This window comes from Myxocyprinus asiaticus, chromosome 33, assembly GCF_019703515.2.
Source record: "Myxocyprinus asiaticus isolate MX2 ecotype Aquarium Trade chromosome 33, UBuf_Myxa_2, whole genome shotgun sequence".
Classification (NCBI taxonomy): Eukaryota; Metazoa; Chordata; class Actinopteri; order Cypriniformes; family Catostomidae; genus Myxocyprinus; species Myxocyprinus asiaticus.
The window spans coordinates 44139293-44159292 of NC_059376.1; the positions used below are offsets into that span (position 1 = coordinate 44139293).

At 35.7% G+C, this 20000-nt stretch overlaps 1 protein-coding gene across 4 annotated transcripts in view; it reads left to right on the plus strand.

Moving 5' to 3' along the window:
• The window catches only part of LOC127423842 (semaphorin-6A-like), a 99653-nt gene that overhangs the window by 15832 nt on the left and 63821 nt on the right, over nt 1–20000 (plus strand). For 3 of the 4 annotated variants that reach the window (XM_051668474.1, XM_051668475.1, XM_051668476.1), the window contains exon 2: nt 18865–18983. In XM_051668474.1, coding sequence (XP_051524434.1) covers nt 18884–18983 — 100 coding nt within the window. In that variant the 5' untranslated portion in view covers nt 18865–18883. Of the gene's footprint in view, nt 1–15998; nt 16132–18864; nt 18984–20000 lie in introns of all 4 variants that reach the window. The other variant, XM_051668473.1, reaches the window with a different exon arrangement.

The following is a 20000-nucleotide window of genomic DNA, read 5'->3' on the forward strand; positions in this document are numbered from 1 at the left end:
TCAAACAATCACAATTATAAACAATTACAGTCACAAACAGTCGTAAACACAAACAAATTAGTCACAAATGTTCAAATCACAATCACACACAGTCACAAACTATCACAGTATCAAATCATCACAATTACAAACTTTCACAATCACAGACATCACAAACAGTTACAAACAGTCAATCACAAATACTCACAGTCACAATCAAACAATCACACAGTCACAAGCATCACAAACAATCAAAAACAGTCATAATAATCACAAACAAATTACAGTCACAAATTAACTATGAAAATCACAAATAGAGAGCTCCTGTCACAGTGTTGGATGTTACTCTTGACAGATCAGGTGGATGTTGTCATGCAGAGCACACAGGAGATGATGGTATGTGGGACCCCAGCATTCACGGACCGTGTCACCTCATGGGGCTCGGCTAATTGGTGGTCCTGGCTGGGACTGGTTTTCAATGGGTTTTGGACAAAGGCGTCAGTGAGGATCACATGGGAGAGACGTTGAAAAAGGGGCCCAAAGAGAGACGAGTCCCTGAGACAAAGAGCTCAAGATGCCCCATTAATGCCCACAAATCAGCCCAGTGTTTGTCCCCAGAACACTATCTGTGACCCACATACTCATCCGGGTGTGAACACCTCCTTGCTTCTCCTCTACTGCGCTCCTCACAGCATCAGTGTGTGTGCTGTGCTTGACAATGGAGCAGGAGAAGAAGAGCAGGCCTCTGTCTGAGCTCATCTCCTCACAGCATCATGAGTTCACTATTGATTTTCTTTTCCAGACGTCAGTATTTGTGTCGAATGATGATTGACTGATGTTAAAGCGCCCCTTTAACACACTCAGTATTGATTTGATCCTCATTAATGCGACAGTATTTATGATGTCATTAACACTTTCTGTTTGAAAGACCAGAGACTGAAGAGATTTATGCTGCATCTGAAATCATGTACTGTCACAGTATGTACTGTATTTGATGAAGGCCACACTTCTCGGCCATTAATAAAGTATGTTCTTTATTAGGTATGCAGGTACTGGACATATGGCCATTGTCCCGTGTACCAAATATATGACATAATAACATCAACAACTGTGAACATAATCTACTCTACTCTCCAATTAAGCACAAGGAAAAACGTTCTTGTTGTGTATATTGCTTACAGTTGAGAAGAGCCGACCGACTCGCGGTGTTCTTTTAAATCCAGTGTCTCCTCAGCTCCTGAGGGATTATGGGATAGTAAAGTGTCCAGTGGATGCGCACTTCAGAATCTCACCATCAGGGTATTTCTCGCTCACTGTTTTATGAATACTGATGATTCAGACATACTTCTCCACTGGCATACTACAGTAGGGAAGTACAGTATGCATATTTGGACGAAGAATAAGATTCAGTTCAGGATCACTTTCATTCCTGTAACACAAACATCTTGTGTGCACTTCATCTAAAGGCTAAAATGTTATGTTTTATCATTGTATTTAATTATCAACATTTGAAGAAGCGCACAGGAGAGTTTCTGAATCAACACTGACAAGAAGAAACTGATTGTGTTTCACACCTGAAACTGATGTGAATTCAGAGTGTGTGTGTGTGTGTGTGTGTGTGTGTGTACCTGCTCCTCTGATGTCATCTGAATCTTCTGTCATCTTCTGATGTTGGTGAAACTGCACTGATTAAAAAAACATGACATTGTCAACACTTGAAAATTGAAATGATTTGTTAAAAATGTGTAGGAATGAGAATTTTCCATATGAATATGATGTTGAATAAGTTTCGCATTCGATGGTGTTTTGAGCGGTTGGTGTTTCTGTGTGGAGGAGTCGAGTGGGACGAAAGGAACTGATTGAACGTGAACTCTTTAGAAAGATTACCTAAAAAAACACACACGTGTTCACATGTTGCCATGAGCTTTGATTTCAGCACATTGGTCGGCCGGAGTTTCGAATCATTTCAATGAACCGCTGTGTTTGTCTCATTGATTATGAGGTAAACACAGTTTGGTCATGTGGCATGCAGGTTTAGTGTCTCAGTGATGTAATCAGCCGTAATGAGCCGCACCGGCGCTCGTGTTCTCTTACAGTTTGGCACGCGCTTCCTTCCAGGATTTGATTACAGAGGAAACTCTCATCCGTGGCACCACGCTACTCTCAGACCAAACAATATCAAAAAAAGTGTAATAAACAACTGAACTCTTATTACCCTTTTATAAGAGTGACCAGTTTTGAGCTGTGGGCTACTCCTGTGCTTCACTCATTGTCCTTTGTTTATGTGATGCTATTTCTTAAATTCATCTGACCAGCATTCATGCATGTAGATTAATGGCCTGATGACACTGTCATGTGACCACCTGTCCACCTGACCAACACCTTATAGTTTATTGTCTTAAAGAAATAGCAATGCAATTCAAGATTCATTAATTCATATTTACATATTTCTTAATAATTAACAATTGCTTCTATCATATCAATATAATATAATATAATATAATTTAATAATATAATTTAATATAATATAATAGAATATCATATAATATCATTTTATAATATAATATAATATAAATATAATATAATATAATTTAATAATGTAATATAATTTTATAATATAATATAATATAATATAATATAATATAAATATAATATAATATAATTTAATAATATAATATAAATATAATATAATATAAATATAATATAATATAATATAATATAATATAATATAATATAATTTAATAGAATAGAATAGAATAGAATTTTATAATATAATATAATATCATATAATTTAATAATATAATATAAATATAATATACTATAAATATAATACAATATAATTTAATATAATATAATATAATTTTATAATATAATATAATATAATGTAATATAATTTTATAATATAATTCTATGATATAATATAATATAATATAATTTAATAATATGATATTAATATAATATAATTTAATATAATTTAATAATATAATATAATATAATATAATATAATATAATGTAATGTAATATAATATAATATAATTTAATAATATAATTTAATATAATATAATAGAATATCATATAATATCATTTTATAATATAATATAATATAAATATAATATAATATAATTTAATAATGTAATATAATTTTATAATATAATATAATATAATATAATATAAATATAATATAATATAATTTAATAATATAATATAAATATAATATAATATAATATAATATAAATATAATATCATATAATATAATTTAATAGAATAGAATAGAATAGAATTTTATAATATAATATAATATCATATAATTTAATAATATAATATAAATATAATATACTATAAATATAATACAATATAATTTAATGTAATATAATATAATTTTATAATATAATATAATATAATGTAATATAATTTTATAATATAATTTTATGATATAATATAATATAATATAATTTAATAATATGATATTAATATAATATAATTTAATATAATTTAATAATATAATATAATATAATATAATATAATATAATGTAATGTAATGTAATATAATATAATATAATTTAATAATATAATATAATATAATATAATATAATATAATATAATAGCTATACAGGTTGGCTTGGTTCCAAAAAAAAACTAGACTATATCTGACAAAAAAATGCACACATTTTAGTTAAGAAATATTTTGACGGCAGCAAGATACCTTGAATATTTTTGATTCTTAAAATATTATTTTAATTATTTTCAAATGTTTACTTTTATATTTAATTGTCATTCATACATTTTTGAAGCCTGAAAAGGAAAACATACCCTTATTTTATTATATGGACCAAGCTAAATTTGTATAAATGATTTTGTTGTGTGCATAAAGCACACATAGTGACAGTTTGAATGACAATTAATCGTAATATTCGTGAAACACCTAAAACAGGCAATTAATCGTAATAATCGCAATTATTTATTTGACAATTAATCATCAGCCAAATTTCATAACCTTGACAGCCTTAATTTTCATTATTGGGGTCCAACCTTGTCAAGTTTTTGTTAAAAATGTCTATGAAATTGTAAACAGTGACAACAGCTTGTATCATCATTAAAAATGCAATTTCATGACATCATATCAATTTGATAGAATGTGAAATTTGTACGGGTTAAAAATTCTAATATGTGATTAAAATAAAATGAATGAAGGCGTAATATAAAATAAAATGGACAATATTGCATACTGTATTGCGTGAAGTCATATACTGTATGTGAAGAGGCCACCTTTCTCGGTTTGATTAATATCTTTTTTTAGTTTGATTACGCTTACATGTCCCCAAAAGTCTGGTGAGTAAAAACAAAAATTTACTAGCCAATGGTGATTCTTTCTCCAACATGACCATAGAGGGTTGTTAAAAATCATTTGTTTGGGAATCAGACTACACTGGGCACACACGTGCAGTAATGTTATTGATTCTCTGAAAAGATCCGGCTCATAAGAGCCACTTGTTTGTGAATCGAACAACACTGGACACTGAGGATCCTGTGGATGGTACACACAGCTGGTTATAGTGCTGCATGACTCTTGGAGTATTTCAGTTCAGTGATCTAAAGTAAAAAAATAATTTGGTTCAGGTGTTGTGAACTGGTATTCTAGGTTCCCAACCCTATTATCACTGAGGTCTTTGACTCCAAATGAACATGAACGTGGATAAACACAGACTGACCTGCTGAAGTCCATTAACAGCAAAACAGCGTCAGCTCTCACTGTTATCAGTGTGTTTATCCTTGACTTCGGTGTGTTTCTGCCCCTGCTGTGTCATTTATTATTGTTATTAAAGGAAATAAAGGCAGTTCTCTTCTTCCTCAAGGCCACTGTGACTGGTTCATCCTCACCGGCTGCACAGATTCATTAGCTGAGTGGTTATTTGAACTGAAGCGGCTGCTCAATTGCATTACGCTGCTTTACATTATTTAAACTGCTCATTATTCAGATATTGCTGTGGATTCAGACACTTTAACATGCAGAAACACTCACAAAGAACACAGCTTATCTTTATGGATATTGTGTCTGTGTGAACAGTCTGAAAGACGCTGTGATTATCTGAACACTGAGACAGCGAATTGGTTCAGTCAACGATGATAAATGACGTGAACAAAAGGACGTGAGATGAGATGTTAATGGAGGGTCGCTGGTGTCCGCCGCTCATATGGGGGTTTAATGGCAGGAGCTCCTCGGGGGGAAAACCATTTATTTTTTAAATGAAATTCATGTTTGTCCTGCAGTTGGCTTCATGACCCTGAATTGTGATGGATTATTTAAAAAACCCCACCTCTTTACTGGATGATGGTCTGTTTGTGTTTGTGTCAGAGAATGTCTTTTAACATGATATTTTCCTCGCCGTTGTTTTATGATGCAGCTGAAACAAAGACTCATTTGGCAGTTGCGTTATCATTAAGCGTACGATAAACATTGTGAAAGTTTTTATAACACAGTGTTCATTGTTTGGAGAATATTTTATTGTTCTGTGGAGAGTTTATAATAAATGCTAGATTATATTAATCATGAAGGTTTTGCTGCGTTGGCATTGATAACTGCTCAGTTTTGCTCTTCTCTCGATTTTATATGCACCAGAAACACTGGAGGCCACGGAATAATTTTTCACGGAGATCTTTAAAGATGCTCCTCTGCTCCATCAGGAATCCTCCAGGGTATTTTTTTTTTCCTGCTTCGTCAAATCTTCCACTTTGCAATATCAGAGTACAATTTCTGGCTTCTGGGGCGTAAGCTGCTTTACTGGTGCTGTTTATTTTGCAGGCAGAGGGTTTTAGCTGAAAAGAGGCATAATCCTCGCACCGGGCGTTTCGCGCTGAGTTCTTGCTGACAGGTTTGAGTCTCTTTGTGTCTCAGCAGTTGCTCCTGGGTGAGATTGGCTTTCTGTGAGCCGAAATGCTTTTTAAACTGATTCTAGCACGCAACGCTTCTTTAATCACAACCTCTGAATGGCACTAACCGCTTTAAAATGTTAACGCGAGGAAAGATCATTCAGAAAATCTGGCCATGTGCTTCAATGTGCTAAAGATAAATGGGTCATTGACAAACAAGGTTGTATGAGGTGATAAAAATACTCAATTTGTGGAAATGTAATCTTTGTGTCCATGTTGGTTTCACACACACAAATATATATATATATATTTATAGCATTTACTACAGAAAACCTTTCATAAAAATGTAAATGTAAAGATATGACAAAATAATATTTGTTTTAAAATCTTCACACACAGTCATGAGGGTCTAAAGGCGTTCTCTCTGTTTTATGTTTTTATTTGTCACATGACAACATGTTGGTTACACCTTATGAGTTTGATTTGGTGGACAACATTTTTTCCAATATTTCAAGTCAAGTCAGTCAAGTCATTTTTATTTGTACAGCGCTTTTCACAACACACATCGTTTCAAAGCAGCTTTACAGGAAATCATGCATTAACAGAAAATGAAAGTGTAATATCTATAAAGTCTTAGAGTCATCATTGTGCAGATTGATTAAATATGATTGTAAATTGTGTATACAAATTTAATAATTAAATAATAATTGTATTTTGAACCCCAGTGAGCAATCTGAAGGCGACTGTGGCAAGGAACACAAAACTCCATAAGATGTTGATTAATGGAGAAAAATAACCTTGAGAGAAACCAGACTCACTGTGGGGGCCAGTTCCCCTCTGACTAACATCATGAATATAATGACAATATTAGATATTTATGTGCAGTGCAAGTCTTGGGTTAAAATGAGTAAACTAAGTAAGTGTTAAGGGTCAGTGTTTAACAGATTTTGTATGAACTGTAAGATTAATGACTAATGTCTTTGAAGTTCATCCTGGATTAACTGCAGAAGTTCACATTGATGCATTGTCCTTTGTTAGTTGGCTGATGAAGGCTTTCTTGTACCATGGTGTGGGTTTTTTTTCTATAATTTGCTTTAATCGAAGAGGGGCGACACTATCAAGAGCGCTAGAGAAGACTATATTTATATTTTCTGTTATTATATCAAGTTCCTCTAGACTTTGTGGCTTACTGAGTATGTGAGACAAATCTGGAAGATTATTAGTGAAGCTATCTTTAGTGGTGGAAAGAACAGTTGTACCTGAATGATAGCGTGGTGTAGATTGAGTGACATTAGCTGATCGCAGCATACAAGAGAGGAGGTAATGATCTGAGATGTCATCACTCTGCGGCAGAATTTCTATATTATCAACATCAACTCCATATGACAGAATTAAATCTAGTGTATGATTATGGTGATGAGTTGGTCCTGTCACATTTTGTCTGACTCCAAGAGAGTTGAGAATATCGATAAATGCTTATCCCAATGTGTCATTTTCATTATCTATGCGAATGTTGAATCTACATTAACTACTTGATCTGAAAGAAAATGAGCAAATTCACTAAGGAAACCAGAATACGGCCCAGGTGATCTATATACTGTAGCAAGGGCAAAAGATGACAGATATTTTTTATTTATATGTGACGGTGAACTGGTATTCTAGGTTCCCAACCCTATTATCACTGAGGTCTTTGACTCCAAATGAACATGAACGTGGATAAACACAGACTGACCTGCTGAAGTCCATTAACAGCAAAACAGCATTATCAGTTCAAAAGACTTAAACTTATATCCTGTCCTCTGAGTAACACCAAAAACTTCACTGTAAATTGTAGCAACACCTCCTCCTCGACCCTTCAGATGAAGCTCATGTTTATAACAATAATCTGAGGGAGTAGATTCATTTAAACTATTATATTCATCCGGTTTAAGCCAGGTTTCAGTCAAACCGAGCACATCCAAAATATGATCTGTAATAATTTCATTTACAGTTAGTGATTTGGTAGAAAGGGATCTAATGTTTAGTAACCCTACCTTTATATGATGTTTATCTTAATTTTTTTTTAAATTATTTTCAAGTAATCACATTTTTTCTAAATGATTTAGTGAGAGTTTTGTGTTTGGTAGTTCAGGGAACAGACACAGTCTCTATATGATATTTAGGTGATACAGTCTCTATGTGTTGTAGTTTATGTGACCTGTGTGATGTCTCAAAGCAGCTAGCAAACATTCGGATTAACCAGTTTTTCTGCTTCCTGACCTGGGCCCCAGTTAGTCAAATACTATCACTATTAAGACTATGAGCCAAATTACTAGAGAGGAGAGCGGCACCTTCCCTGGAGGGATGGAGTCCGTCTCTCTTTAGCAGGTCAGGTCTACCGCAAAAAATCTTCCAATTGTCTATAAATCCTATGTTATTCTCCAGACACCACTCAGACATCCAGCCATTCAGTGACACTAATCTACTATAAACCTCATCACCACGATGAGCAGGGAGGGGGCCAGAGCATATTACAGTGTCTGACATTGTTTTTGCATGTTCACACACCTCTTTAACATTATCTTTAGTGATCTCCGACTGGCGAAGCCGGACATCGTTAGTGCCGACATGAATAACAATTTTAGAAAATCTACATTTAGCATTAGCCAGCACTTGTAAATTTGATCTGATGTCAGATGCTCGAGCCCCTGAAATGCATTTAACAATGGTGGCTGGAGTCTCTATTTCCACATTCCTTACAATAGAATCACCTATTATTAAGGCGCTTTCAACATGATTCTCAGTGGGTGCATCACTGAGTGGGGAGAATCAAATGGAAACCCTAACAGGAACGGGAGAGTGGTGTCGCTTTGCTGAGTGAGTATGCCACCGAGACATCACCCAAACGCCCTGCTGCGGGAGCTCTTCAGCCGGAACCAAAGTGTTTTGCTCGCTGTTCTACCCGCATCCAAAACAGTATCTACTGGCTTCTCTTTCTCACTGACCTCCACTAGTGTTCAGATGCATTCCTCTTAACTTATTAACCTTCTCCATCAGCCTGACCAGTTCCTTACATTTATCACAGGTAAATACCTCACTACTGACAGAAGAAGCTATAGTAAACATGTGGCATGCAATACAGGAAGCAATAACATGAGCGGATGCCATGACTTACCGCAGTTGTTTGTTGTTGTTGTTGGTTGTTCCCAAGCGGCGAGGGTTTGAGATCGATGTGAATCCCTCATGCATTTGTTTGTTGTCATGGCTGTTCTTGATAAGATTCTGATTCTGATTCTGGTTCTGATAAGCGGTGCTTTAAGATCGATGCAATAACCCATGTAACAAAGAGGAGAAAATGGGTGCGCACAGTAAAATGCATGCAGTTTAATAGCGATAAAATAGAAAGCGGATGCACGCAGAAAAATGCACGCAGTTGAATTGCGATAAGAGAATAATGCGGGGAAAAATCCTGATGCATGCTGAAAAATGGCAGAGATTAAAGATTAAAAGCTGAAAACAGATAGATAAGCAATGCTAAAAAAAGCTAGACAGACTTGAGCTAGGTGCCAGCAGCAACAGGAACAGCAAATAAAACTCATATTCATCATATTTAAAAAAATATATTGTTTCATTGCTTATTTTTTAAAGAAATAGTAATAAAACTCTGCACTACTCATGCCAACTTTTATTTTTTCCCAATAATTTCAGCTTTTAATGATACTTTGATTTTGGACAGTTACACCATATGATATTTTTTTTTCTGTAAATCCCAGAAAACATGTTCATCATAGAATAGGTGTGTTCAAGTCATTGTTTTGTGTGAATTTCATTTTTTTAAGTACTTTTCAATAATTTAATAAATGAGCGTCTTCATTGACCCCAAATGAACCCTTTTATATCTCAGTTGTTTCTCCTAGACAATAATGAGATTAAATGGAGACTTTAGTGGAAATCTCCTGATGTTTCCCCTGAGAAAAAGACTCCATTAATCTCACATGAGCCTCCTCTTTTTACAAGAGATCTAAACAATGTCTCAAACTGTGTTCAGATTTGCCAACATACCAAAGTCTGCAATCAGAGATGTCAATATGAACTCAAACATTTCTCATCAAATTCTGTACTCATACTGTAGGTCAACTGTTGACTCATCTGTGTCTTATAGAAGAAACATCTCTGACATATTGGATATTTAAATAAAATATAACACAGAATTTATTAGATTACCAAAGCAATGAAAGAACAACATCTGAATAATAAGAGTTTCCTCTGGGAAGACCTCAGTGAAGAAGGCATCTGAATTATTCCTTCCTTTGTTATTGTTGTTTTGTGTTGTTATACATCAGTTTCTATATTCTCTTTGTGAGCACAAGGGTTTCAAATTAGCAGCAATTATTCTGTGTGTGAAATTAAATTACAGGTTTTAATGAATGGGTCAAAGCGGCTCTTTAAACTCTGTATTCCGCTCACGTAATGTACAATTCATTTTAGCTGCTTTTTGCTTGCATGCTGTTTTGCCTTCGAGCTGCACAGCGGCTCACCGTAACCTTTGAACGAAACAGATACCTGTGATGATCTATGATTCCTCCCACTAAATTAATGAGAAATATCCATTAGAAAAATTGCGTGACACAGCTGATATCAAGAGTAGCTCATCAAAAATGTCTCGTGACGCAGTAAAGAAAATGAGATATTGAACAGCTGTCAGGTGTCCTGTGGTAAAATCTCTCGAGGGAGACCAAGAAATATGAGACGTTTGAGAATGAAGTGAATTTACTGCAGTTCTTCTTCATGTGTCTGAGGATGCTGGTCTTCTGGAGTTGTGGTGTATGTGGTATTTGTTGTAACACTCATCGACAAGTGTGTAATTAGTGTCATGTGTGACTACAGCTGCAATTATCCTCTAAAACAGCATCTTACAGCCATTCACAGCTGAGACCTTCATGAGAACATCTGAAGAACTGCACAGATTCATCATTCATATGTAGTTTGAAGCACTCGACCAGTTTAAAAATACATTTGTTTAGCTTTACAAACATCAAAAACTCAAACGTAATATGCATTTCCTGAAGGCAATATAATGTTCAAGTCTGAAGGAACTTTAGCATTTAGTCTTTGATTGTGTGGAAATGACATTTTGCCACTCTCGTGACACTCAACATGCCAATCAAGGGATCAGAAGTGCATTCCATATTAAATCACAGTTTGTCCCATATTTAAGTATCTCACACCCAAAACTGACTCAATTAAACAGCAGCATTTTGTAAAAACAAAAAGAATTTGTGTGCATTAGAATTGGTTCCTATTATGGTGATTTCTTTGTAAGTACATTTACTTTATTAGCTAATTAAAACCAGATTTAATGGTATGGCATTGCGAGCATATGTCTGAGAGTCAAATGACGGTGAGAAATGCAGCACTTTTAAAACTAAAATAAGACTACTGTGCAATACAGGTTTAATTAAAACCTTTAACATATGCTCAATGTGACTCAATGTACTGCAACAAAACCAGGGAGAACACAGAATGTATTACATTTCTCTTCTGATAAACAATATACTTTGGAAGCACAAGGCAATATTAGATTGGATTAAATGTAAGTATACATGCATTCAAGTGAAATGACATTTAAAATGACTAATATTGTGATATTAATATTTTTGCATGAATGTACAGTATTAAAAATATCCCTTCAGTTTGGGTAATACATTTCAAAGTTAATCTTGCAAATCATAACGCTTTCAAATTAACATGTAATTTAAACATTAAATCGAGGGTGGGAGAGGGCAAATGCAAATGACTGAATTTACATTTTAATTTTGCAGTGTAATAAATGTTGCACATTTGTATGGAAAATAAAATTAGGCAAATAGGGAAATCCATTGCCATTTTGCATATTAAATTCCAAGTGACCTAAGTTCAGGCATGCAACTCTACTTGACGCAAGCTGATAGGTTCTTTGAACTTGTAAACTGTTAGCCAATCGACTCGCTCATATGTGATGTGTTAAGCCAATCAACTTGCATGGTGTAAGACGATACTGTAGGTCCTTTGACTTGTAATCTGTTAGCCAATCAACTTTTAATTTTTCATTTAAATTGCTCAGTTTTGCAGAGAAGCCGGTTTCACTGCAGTGCATGATTATGACAGAAATCATAATCGACGAATATTTTGCTTGCTACTGTAATTGCGATTAGTCGTTTTGATTAAATTACTTTTATTGGGTAACTGCATGGCATATTCTTTATGTAGTCTACACATCCAAAACAAACTGAGAATTGACCCTTTGTTAAGCTCCGCCCCTCTTGGTTACGGTTGCTCGCTCTGTCAAGCTCTGCAGAACTCCCCATTGGAATGAATGGGAGACTGCCGAGAAGGACGCGGTTTTTGGCAAAATATTCTCATAAACGGAATGGATAATATTTTAACATGGACTGGTATGAAGAGTGACATTGTAATGTATATTTATCTGAAGTTTTTTGTAAGAGAAATTGTTAAATTACACAGTAAGAGACCGTGAATCAGAATCAAGGCAAACGATTATTACAGTCACTTGAAAAGAGAAAAACTTAATTTAATAGTGATTACACATCTGATAACATTAGCGAAAGTGAACAGAGCTGTTTATAACGTCTCTTAACACGCTCATTTTGTTGCTGTGAACTGTTTATTTACTATCGCTTTTAATATGACTTGAATCATAATGAATCACTATGACATACATAAATAAATGAACGTTCAGTTAATAGCTTTAATTTACTTTGAAGCAAACGTAGGTGTCGTTACAGATGTTATATGTTCATTTGGGAATGAGGGCTGACACAGTTTAATCCATAACATGCTCTTTTCCAGATTTATTTAAAGATTATTTTTAAAAAAGAAAGAAAAACACTGTGGGTATCCTTTCTGGGTAACTCATGCCACTATTACAGATGACCCTGCAACTGCGTGTTTTACTTTATTTGTATTTTTATATTATATATTTTGATAAAATCCTACTTAAAAGTTCTCAAACACACATTACTTCCATAGGCTGTCATTGTAAGAAGTCAAACGCGTGTCAGAGTAATGGCGACAGGGCAACAGTTGCTAAGACAGGATTGGTCAGAAGCGCTTTTAAGGCGGGGCTTAGCACGGGTCAATTGTTCCTGAATTGTTTTCAGATTTTGTTACATTTGGAATAAATTATACACAGAAAGTGTGCAACAAAACAATACTAGAAAACTAGGTTGTTGTTTTTGATATGCTAATAGACATTGATTGTCTATTGCATCCGTGCACAACAGACCAAAAAATGTTCTAAATAGAAAATCTTGATATTACGGGAATAGATCTAAATTGAGTGACGTGATTGACACTTTTCTCGAGTAGTTAATTGCAGCAGCTGTATTTGTAATCTCGATTATTTTTACGATTAATTGTGCAGCCCTAATGCAAGTTATTCTCTGAAACCCTCCATCACCCCAGCTCCACACGTAAAGGTTACTTATAGGTTTTCCCTGGTCAACATTAAGTCATGATAAGCATTAAGAATATACTGTTAATCAAGTTAAATCAAGTGAATCATAATTTTTTTTGGCAGGAAGTTGGCAACCGTTTCACTATTACGCAGCACACGTCTTGTTTTCTGTTGCCGGTGCACAGGAATCAACACATCACCAACTTTGCAATGTAAAACTGTGTAAAGAAAAGAAAAAAAAAACACAATTCAGGATGCAAATGTTCAGTTTGAGCAATAATCATGTAGTCTTACTGAACTGTCTGTAAGTGCTGTCAGTTGTGTTTATCAGTGCTGTTGTTCACGTCGTGTTCGGCCGGTTAGCTGCTGATTACTGAGGCTTAAATCAGATGAGTGTGAGTGACTGAGACAGAGTCTTTAACTCATGATATCCAATTATCAGAAGCTCTGACGATGTACAGAACACATCTGAGCTGCATTTGTGCTCTCACATCAAATCAGCTGTTTTCAGTCACACTACTTTGTGATCTAGTGGTTTTTATGACACATCTGAGGTTCTTCAGATTTAAGAGTCTGACACAAGAGAACAGCCGTGTGACTCCCAGTGCATCATGGGATCAGTGTTGTGCTGGTTAGTAACTGAGAAACTCAAAGCACAAACACTTCAAACTAAAGAGTCAAGAGCTGTTTTGAGCAGGTGAAGAGCTGAGAGATCTGCTTCACACGAGAGCTTCACTTCAAATGTTAAGGACAGACTGAAGCTCTGATTGTTTTCTTCTTGTAAGACTTCTTGTGCTGTTTTTTGTGTTTTGTTTAGGCCACAGTTAACTTCATTTCACATTGAAATACATCTGAAATGCATGAAAGCATCTGGACACTGTGTTGCAGGTGTAACGGAGCGCATGTGTCTCAATTATTCAGGATGCAGTTCAAGCAATTGCTTTTTTTGTGCTTTAATTCTCACTTGATCCAGATTTTTGTAACCCTAAACACTGATAAAAATCAGCTAATTCAACAAATCTGACAATGCAAGAAAACTATTAAAATCATGGGGTTATTCTCTGATCTTAACGTCAAATTGTCAAAACTTATGCCCATTGGATAAACCAATAGGAACACTGCTAAAGCTGTTTGCATGCAACACGAAATCAGGGTAATGGGCAAAATCCCACCCGTGTATATTACATGTGATATGATATCAAACGAGACATATGCAAACTTGTGGAAATTAATTGAATACATTTTACTCCAAATTCACCCAAAATATCTGAAAACACAAAATGTGCATTAACCATATAATTAGTCCACTGTGTTAATAACACCATTTAGCTACAATCTTATTACCTTATTACCTATCTTATCTCGTAACTTAATGCTTAAATTCATAAGTTCACTCAAAAATACAAATTCTGTCATCATTTACTCACCCTCATGTTGTTCCAAACCTGTATGACTTTCTTCTGTGGAGCACTAAAAAAGATGTTAGAATGAATGTTAGCCTCAGTCACAACTTATTTTTGATGTAGAGAGAAAAAAAGCAGCTATGAAAGTGAATGGTGACTGAGACTAACATACTGTAGATAACACTGCTGAAAGGGACAGTTCACCCAAAAGAAAATTCTCTCATCATTTACTCACCCTCATGCCATCCCAGATGTGTATGACTTTCTTTCTTCTGCAGTGCACAAATGAAGATTTTTAGAAGGATATTTCAGCTCTGTAGGTCCATACAATGCAAGTGAATGGTGACCAGAACTTTGAAGCTCCAAAAAGCACATAAAGGCAGCATAAAAGTAATCCATAAGACTCCAGTGGTTTAATCCATGTCTTCAGAAGTAATATGATAGGTGTGAGTGAGAAAAAGATCACTTTTACATTCTTCTTCTTGTGTTTTTAGTGATTCACATTTTTCATACATACTGCCCCCTACTGGGCAGGGAGGAGAATTTCTATCAATATTTCTATCTGTTTCTCACCCACACCTATCAAATCACTTCTGAAGACATGGATTAAACCACTGGAGTCTTATGGATTACTTTTATGCTGCCTTTATGTGCTTTTTGGAGCTTCAAAGTTCTGGCCACCATTCACTTGCATTGTATGGACCTACAGAGCTGAAATATCCTTCTAAAAATCTTCATTTGTGTTCTGCAGAAGAAAGAAAGTCACACACATCTGGGATGGCATGAGGGTGAGTAAATGATGACAGAATTGTCAGTTTTAAGTGAACTGTTCCTTTAAGTAAAGGTGTGTCACATACATGTTCTTGTTTCTCTAAACACTGAGCGTCTGTGATAGAGAGATGAATATGACGGACCGCCTGAGTCTTGAATAAGTGTCATTTCAATGTCTGTTTGAGTCGTGTCTGACAGTCATGATTGACAGGAAAATAAATGTTGTAATATTTAAATGCACAGTGTTGTTCTGTCCATGTCACTGTCGAGCTCTTTCACAAATGATTTCTGTGACAAAAGCATCTCACCGCCCCTTGTACGACACATGACTCATTTATTCAGGAGTGTGTAATGAAGACGAGATAAATTCACTGCTGCGCTCGGCCTTTTCTTATAAAATGCGGTCACAGCTCACAATAAGCGCTCCTGTTTTCATTAGTTTCTGCAGGTCAATATCATGTTTACTGGCCTGCTTTTATTAACAAGAGTGACTTTATCTGTGGGAGGAGCAGAAACATAATTTACCCACGTTTCAATTACAGGTCATCTCGTCGAGTGCTGCATTAATTAATTACAGTCCTGTTAGTCTGAATGAAACGCTGATGGACTGTCACATCATGTGGTCACGTGAAGTTGTTCTGGTGCGGCTGTGCCAGTGAAGGTGCCAGCTGTGAGGTAAATGATCTGATGTCACTCAGCAGCAGCTGGTTATGTGTCTGCAGTTATTCTGTTAAATATCTAATGTTGTCTGGTGTGGAACGGCTTACAGTTTAAATTCTGTACTTGTGTGTGTGTGTGTGTGTGTGTGTGTTTGTGTGTATGTGTGTGTGTGTCTGTGCGGGTATATATGTGTGTGAGTGTGTGTGTGTTTGTGTGTGTGTGTGTGTGTGTGTGTTTGTGTGTGTGTGTGTGTGTGAGTGTGTGTTTGTGAGTGTGTGTGTGTGTGTGAGTGTGTGTGTGTGTATGCTTGTGTGTGTGTATGTGCCTGTGTGTGTGTGTGTGTGTGTTTGTGTGTGTGTGTGTGTGTGTGTATGTGTGTGTGTGTGTGTTTGTGTGTGTATATGTGTGTGTGTGTGTGTGTGTGTGTGTGTGTGTGTGTATGCGTGTGTGTGTGTGTGTGTGTGTGTGCGTGTGAGTGTGTGTGAGTGTGTGCGTGTGTGTTTGAGTGAGTGTGTGTGTGAGTGAGTGTGTATGTTTGTGTGTGTGTGTGTGTGTGTGTGTGTGAGTGTGTGTATGTGTGTGTTTGTGAGTGTGTGTGTGTGTGTGTATGAGTGTGTGTGTCTGTGAGTGTGTGTGTGTGTGTATGTGTGTGTGTGTGTGTGTGTGTGTACGTGTGTGTGTCTGTGAGTGTGTGTGTGTGTGTGAGTGTTTGTGTGTGTGTATGTGTGTGTGTGTGTGTGTGTACGTGTGTGTGTCTGTGAGTGTGTGTGTGTGTGAGTGTTTGTGTGTGTGTATGTGTGTGTGTGTGTGTGTGTGTGTGTGAGTGTTTGTGTGTGTGTATGTGTGTGTGTGTGTGTGTTTGTGTGTGTGAGTGTTTGTGTGTGTGTGTGAGTGTTTGTGTGTGTGTGTATATGTGTGCGTGAGAGAGTGTGTGTGTATATGTGTGTGTATATATGTGTGTGTGTGTATATGTGTGCGTGAGAGAGTGTGTGTGTATATGTGTGTGTATATATGTGTGTGTGTGTGTGTTAGATGATTATCTGTGTGAAACTCTATTCAAGCGTTTTATTTTTCACCTTTGTGCAGAAATATTCTGGAGTCCTCAATGAGGCTCTTTGTCTTTCAGAGTGTCTCATTATATTTTATTACAGACTGTTTTATTTAGATATTAATTACATTCAGGAAACAGGGGAAACACTCTGAGAACATCAATCAATTAAGGGGTCGTTAAAAAATAAGGTTGTCCGAGATGATAAAATGTAGAAATCTATATAGAATCTTGTTTAAAACCCATTTCAAGTACGTAGAAATTTAGTCCTAGTCATAATTCTTCAAGTCTTTGTGTCCATGTTGGTTTCATACATTAAAAAAAACCCATTTATAGCCATTTTGTATTTATTTTTTGTCACATGACAACAGAATGGCAACCTGCATGTTGGTTACACCACTTGACTTTGATTTGGTAGACAAAAGTTTTTCAAAACATTTATAATATTAAAAAAAATAAAAATACAAATAAAATAAACGATAATAAACAATTACTTTAAACTTCTCATGCCAACATTTTTTTTTTCAAGAATTTCAGCTTTTAATAAGACTTGACCACGTGTCATTTCTTTTACTTTAAGCCCCCAGCTTGTCTTGCTGGTTTAGGTAGTTAAGTAGCCTGGCAAGAACACACATTACCATCCCATTCAGTGTTCATTTTTACACAGGAAAAGTTCATTTTTGTTTTAGTCATAGTTTTTTGGTCTTCAGACGAAACGTCCTTTAAATTAGTCAATATTTTGTCATGTCATATTCATAAATTTTAGTCTGTTTTACTCTTACTAAAGTGGCATGTCATTTTCGTCAACGATAATAAGACATTTGAGTTATAATGTTCAAAATGACAAAACTATAACACACCAAACTTTAATCAAATATTCAAATATTTAGAAACATTGTTAAACATTTTGTATTTTATTTAAACATGTTTCAAACATCAAAGATTCAACAGAATACATCCTTGTTGCGAAAAGGTGAGCTCATGAAATAATAGCATAAATGAATTATGTAATGAAGTATTAGCTACGTTTTAGAAGTTATCCTATTGTATTCTGATCCTTCATGCCGTATAGACCACATGTTACATAGTATAATAGGAACGCTAATGTTTTTAATGTTATTCATTTTCTGTGTTTTAGCCAGTTTAGGGTATTGCGTTAGGTGTGGTGCAATTTTAAGGAAATATTCACAACACCAAAACAATACAACACACATACTGCTGACCGGCTGTTCTGGTCTTTTCAACACGGATGACATCATCATGTTGCTTTTGAGTGGCGTTCGGATATTATGCATTTATAATTGGATCATTTTTACAAAAAGTCTTTTGGCAGTCTGATCAAATAATGAGTCAAGACATTAAACTGGTTGCAGGACTTCACCAGCTCCACAGCTTCTGTCTCACTGATGATGAACAGCAGAACTGTCTGTCTGTCTGTCTGTCTGTCTGTCACTGATGAGTTTGTTGTTACAGAATGAATTAGGAAACTCAGAGGTCAGAGGTCACAGTAAATCAACTCTGTTGATTCAGTCCATCATTGGCTGAGATCAGCAGATTCCCTTCTACCCATGATGCTCAGCTGATATATTGATTCCTGATGTTTATTCTGCTCAGCCAATCAAAGTGATCAGAATCTGAGTCACTGTTTACTGTAATATGTGTGCATGTTTGTGCTGATGAAATGTGCTTTTGTTCCGCAGCTGAGCTTGAGAAGAGATCATGCGGTCGGAGGTGCTGTTACTGTATTTCACGCTGCTGCAGACGGCTGGAGCCGCTTTCCCAGAAGACACGGAGCCCATCAGTATTTCACATGGCAACTGTAAGTGTCTCGTCTTGAGCTCCTCCCTCCGTCTCTTTCTCACACTCGTTCTGTGAAATGGGATTTTGGTTCCCACAGAAACTGTAAATGTTATCGGAGACTCTGTGAGTTCAAACACTGGGCTTTTATTTCGGACACTTGAGTAAGTGAGACACTTACAATGGAAGTCAATGGGGTCAATTTTTGGAGGGTTTAAAGGCAGAAATGTGAAGTTTATAATTTTAGAAAAGCACTTACTTACATTAACTCTTCTGTTAAACTTGTGTATTATATGAACTGATACAGTAGGAATGCACCGATCCGATTCCTGGATCTGTATGGGCTCTGATTCTGATGTTTTTAGACGGATCGGTATCGGTCCGACGAGCCCAATCCAAATCTCCAAAATGACATGAAAGAACCATTAAAGTATGAAAGTATCGTGCATTTTATTCAAAGCCACTTGAAGACATGCTATGACTTTCTGAATCATAAAAGTCTGTGTTTAATTAGTAAATATATAGTGTGCATGTGCCGCGCGTTAGTGAATGATGCGGCTCTGTTGACACACATACAGAGGACACGCATGCTCTTGATGCGCTTGCGGCCCTCAGAGCGGCGTGCAATATGTGAACGCTCCACACGAACAAAATCTCAGATGTAGAAGCTCAATAGTTCGGTTCGCTTATAACATGCATTGAGAACGCCACTGGAGGAGCATTTCACCAGATTTAGAGTAAGAAGCGAATTAAGCTAATGTGAACTAGCCCACATACAGGCACTTACAGGACTTCCTGAAGTGTTCCGACTGTCAAAATAAAAGCCTGAGGGTTTTAAAGTTAAAGTTAAAACTCTACTGAAGACTTTCACTGGAATTACTGTTAATTTTGCTGCTGCATTATCCAGTAGACTACTGAACAATACAGTTTTTCTTAATAAGCTGTACATTTCTATTGAAATAATGTGTAGTTTAAGGTTTGTGTTTCTTGACAGATAAAAGAGTACTCTTAATTAGTATCACAGAGTGAGAGATAGATA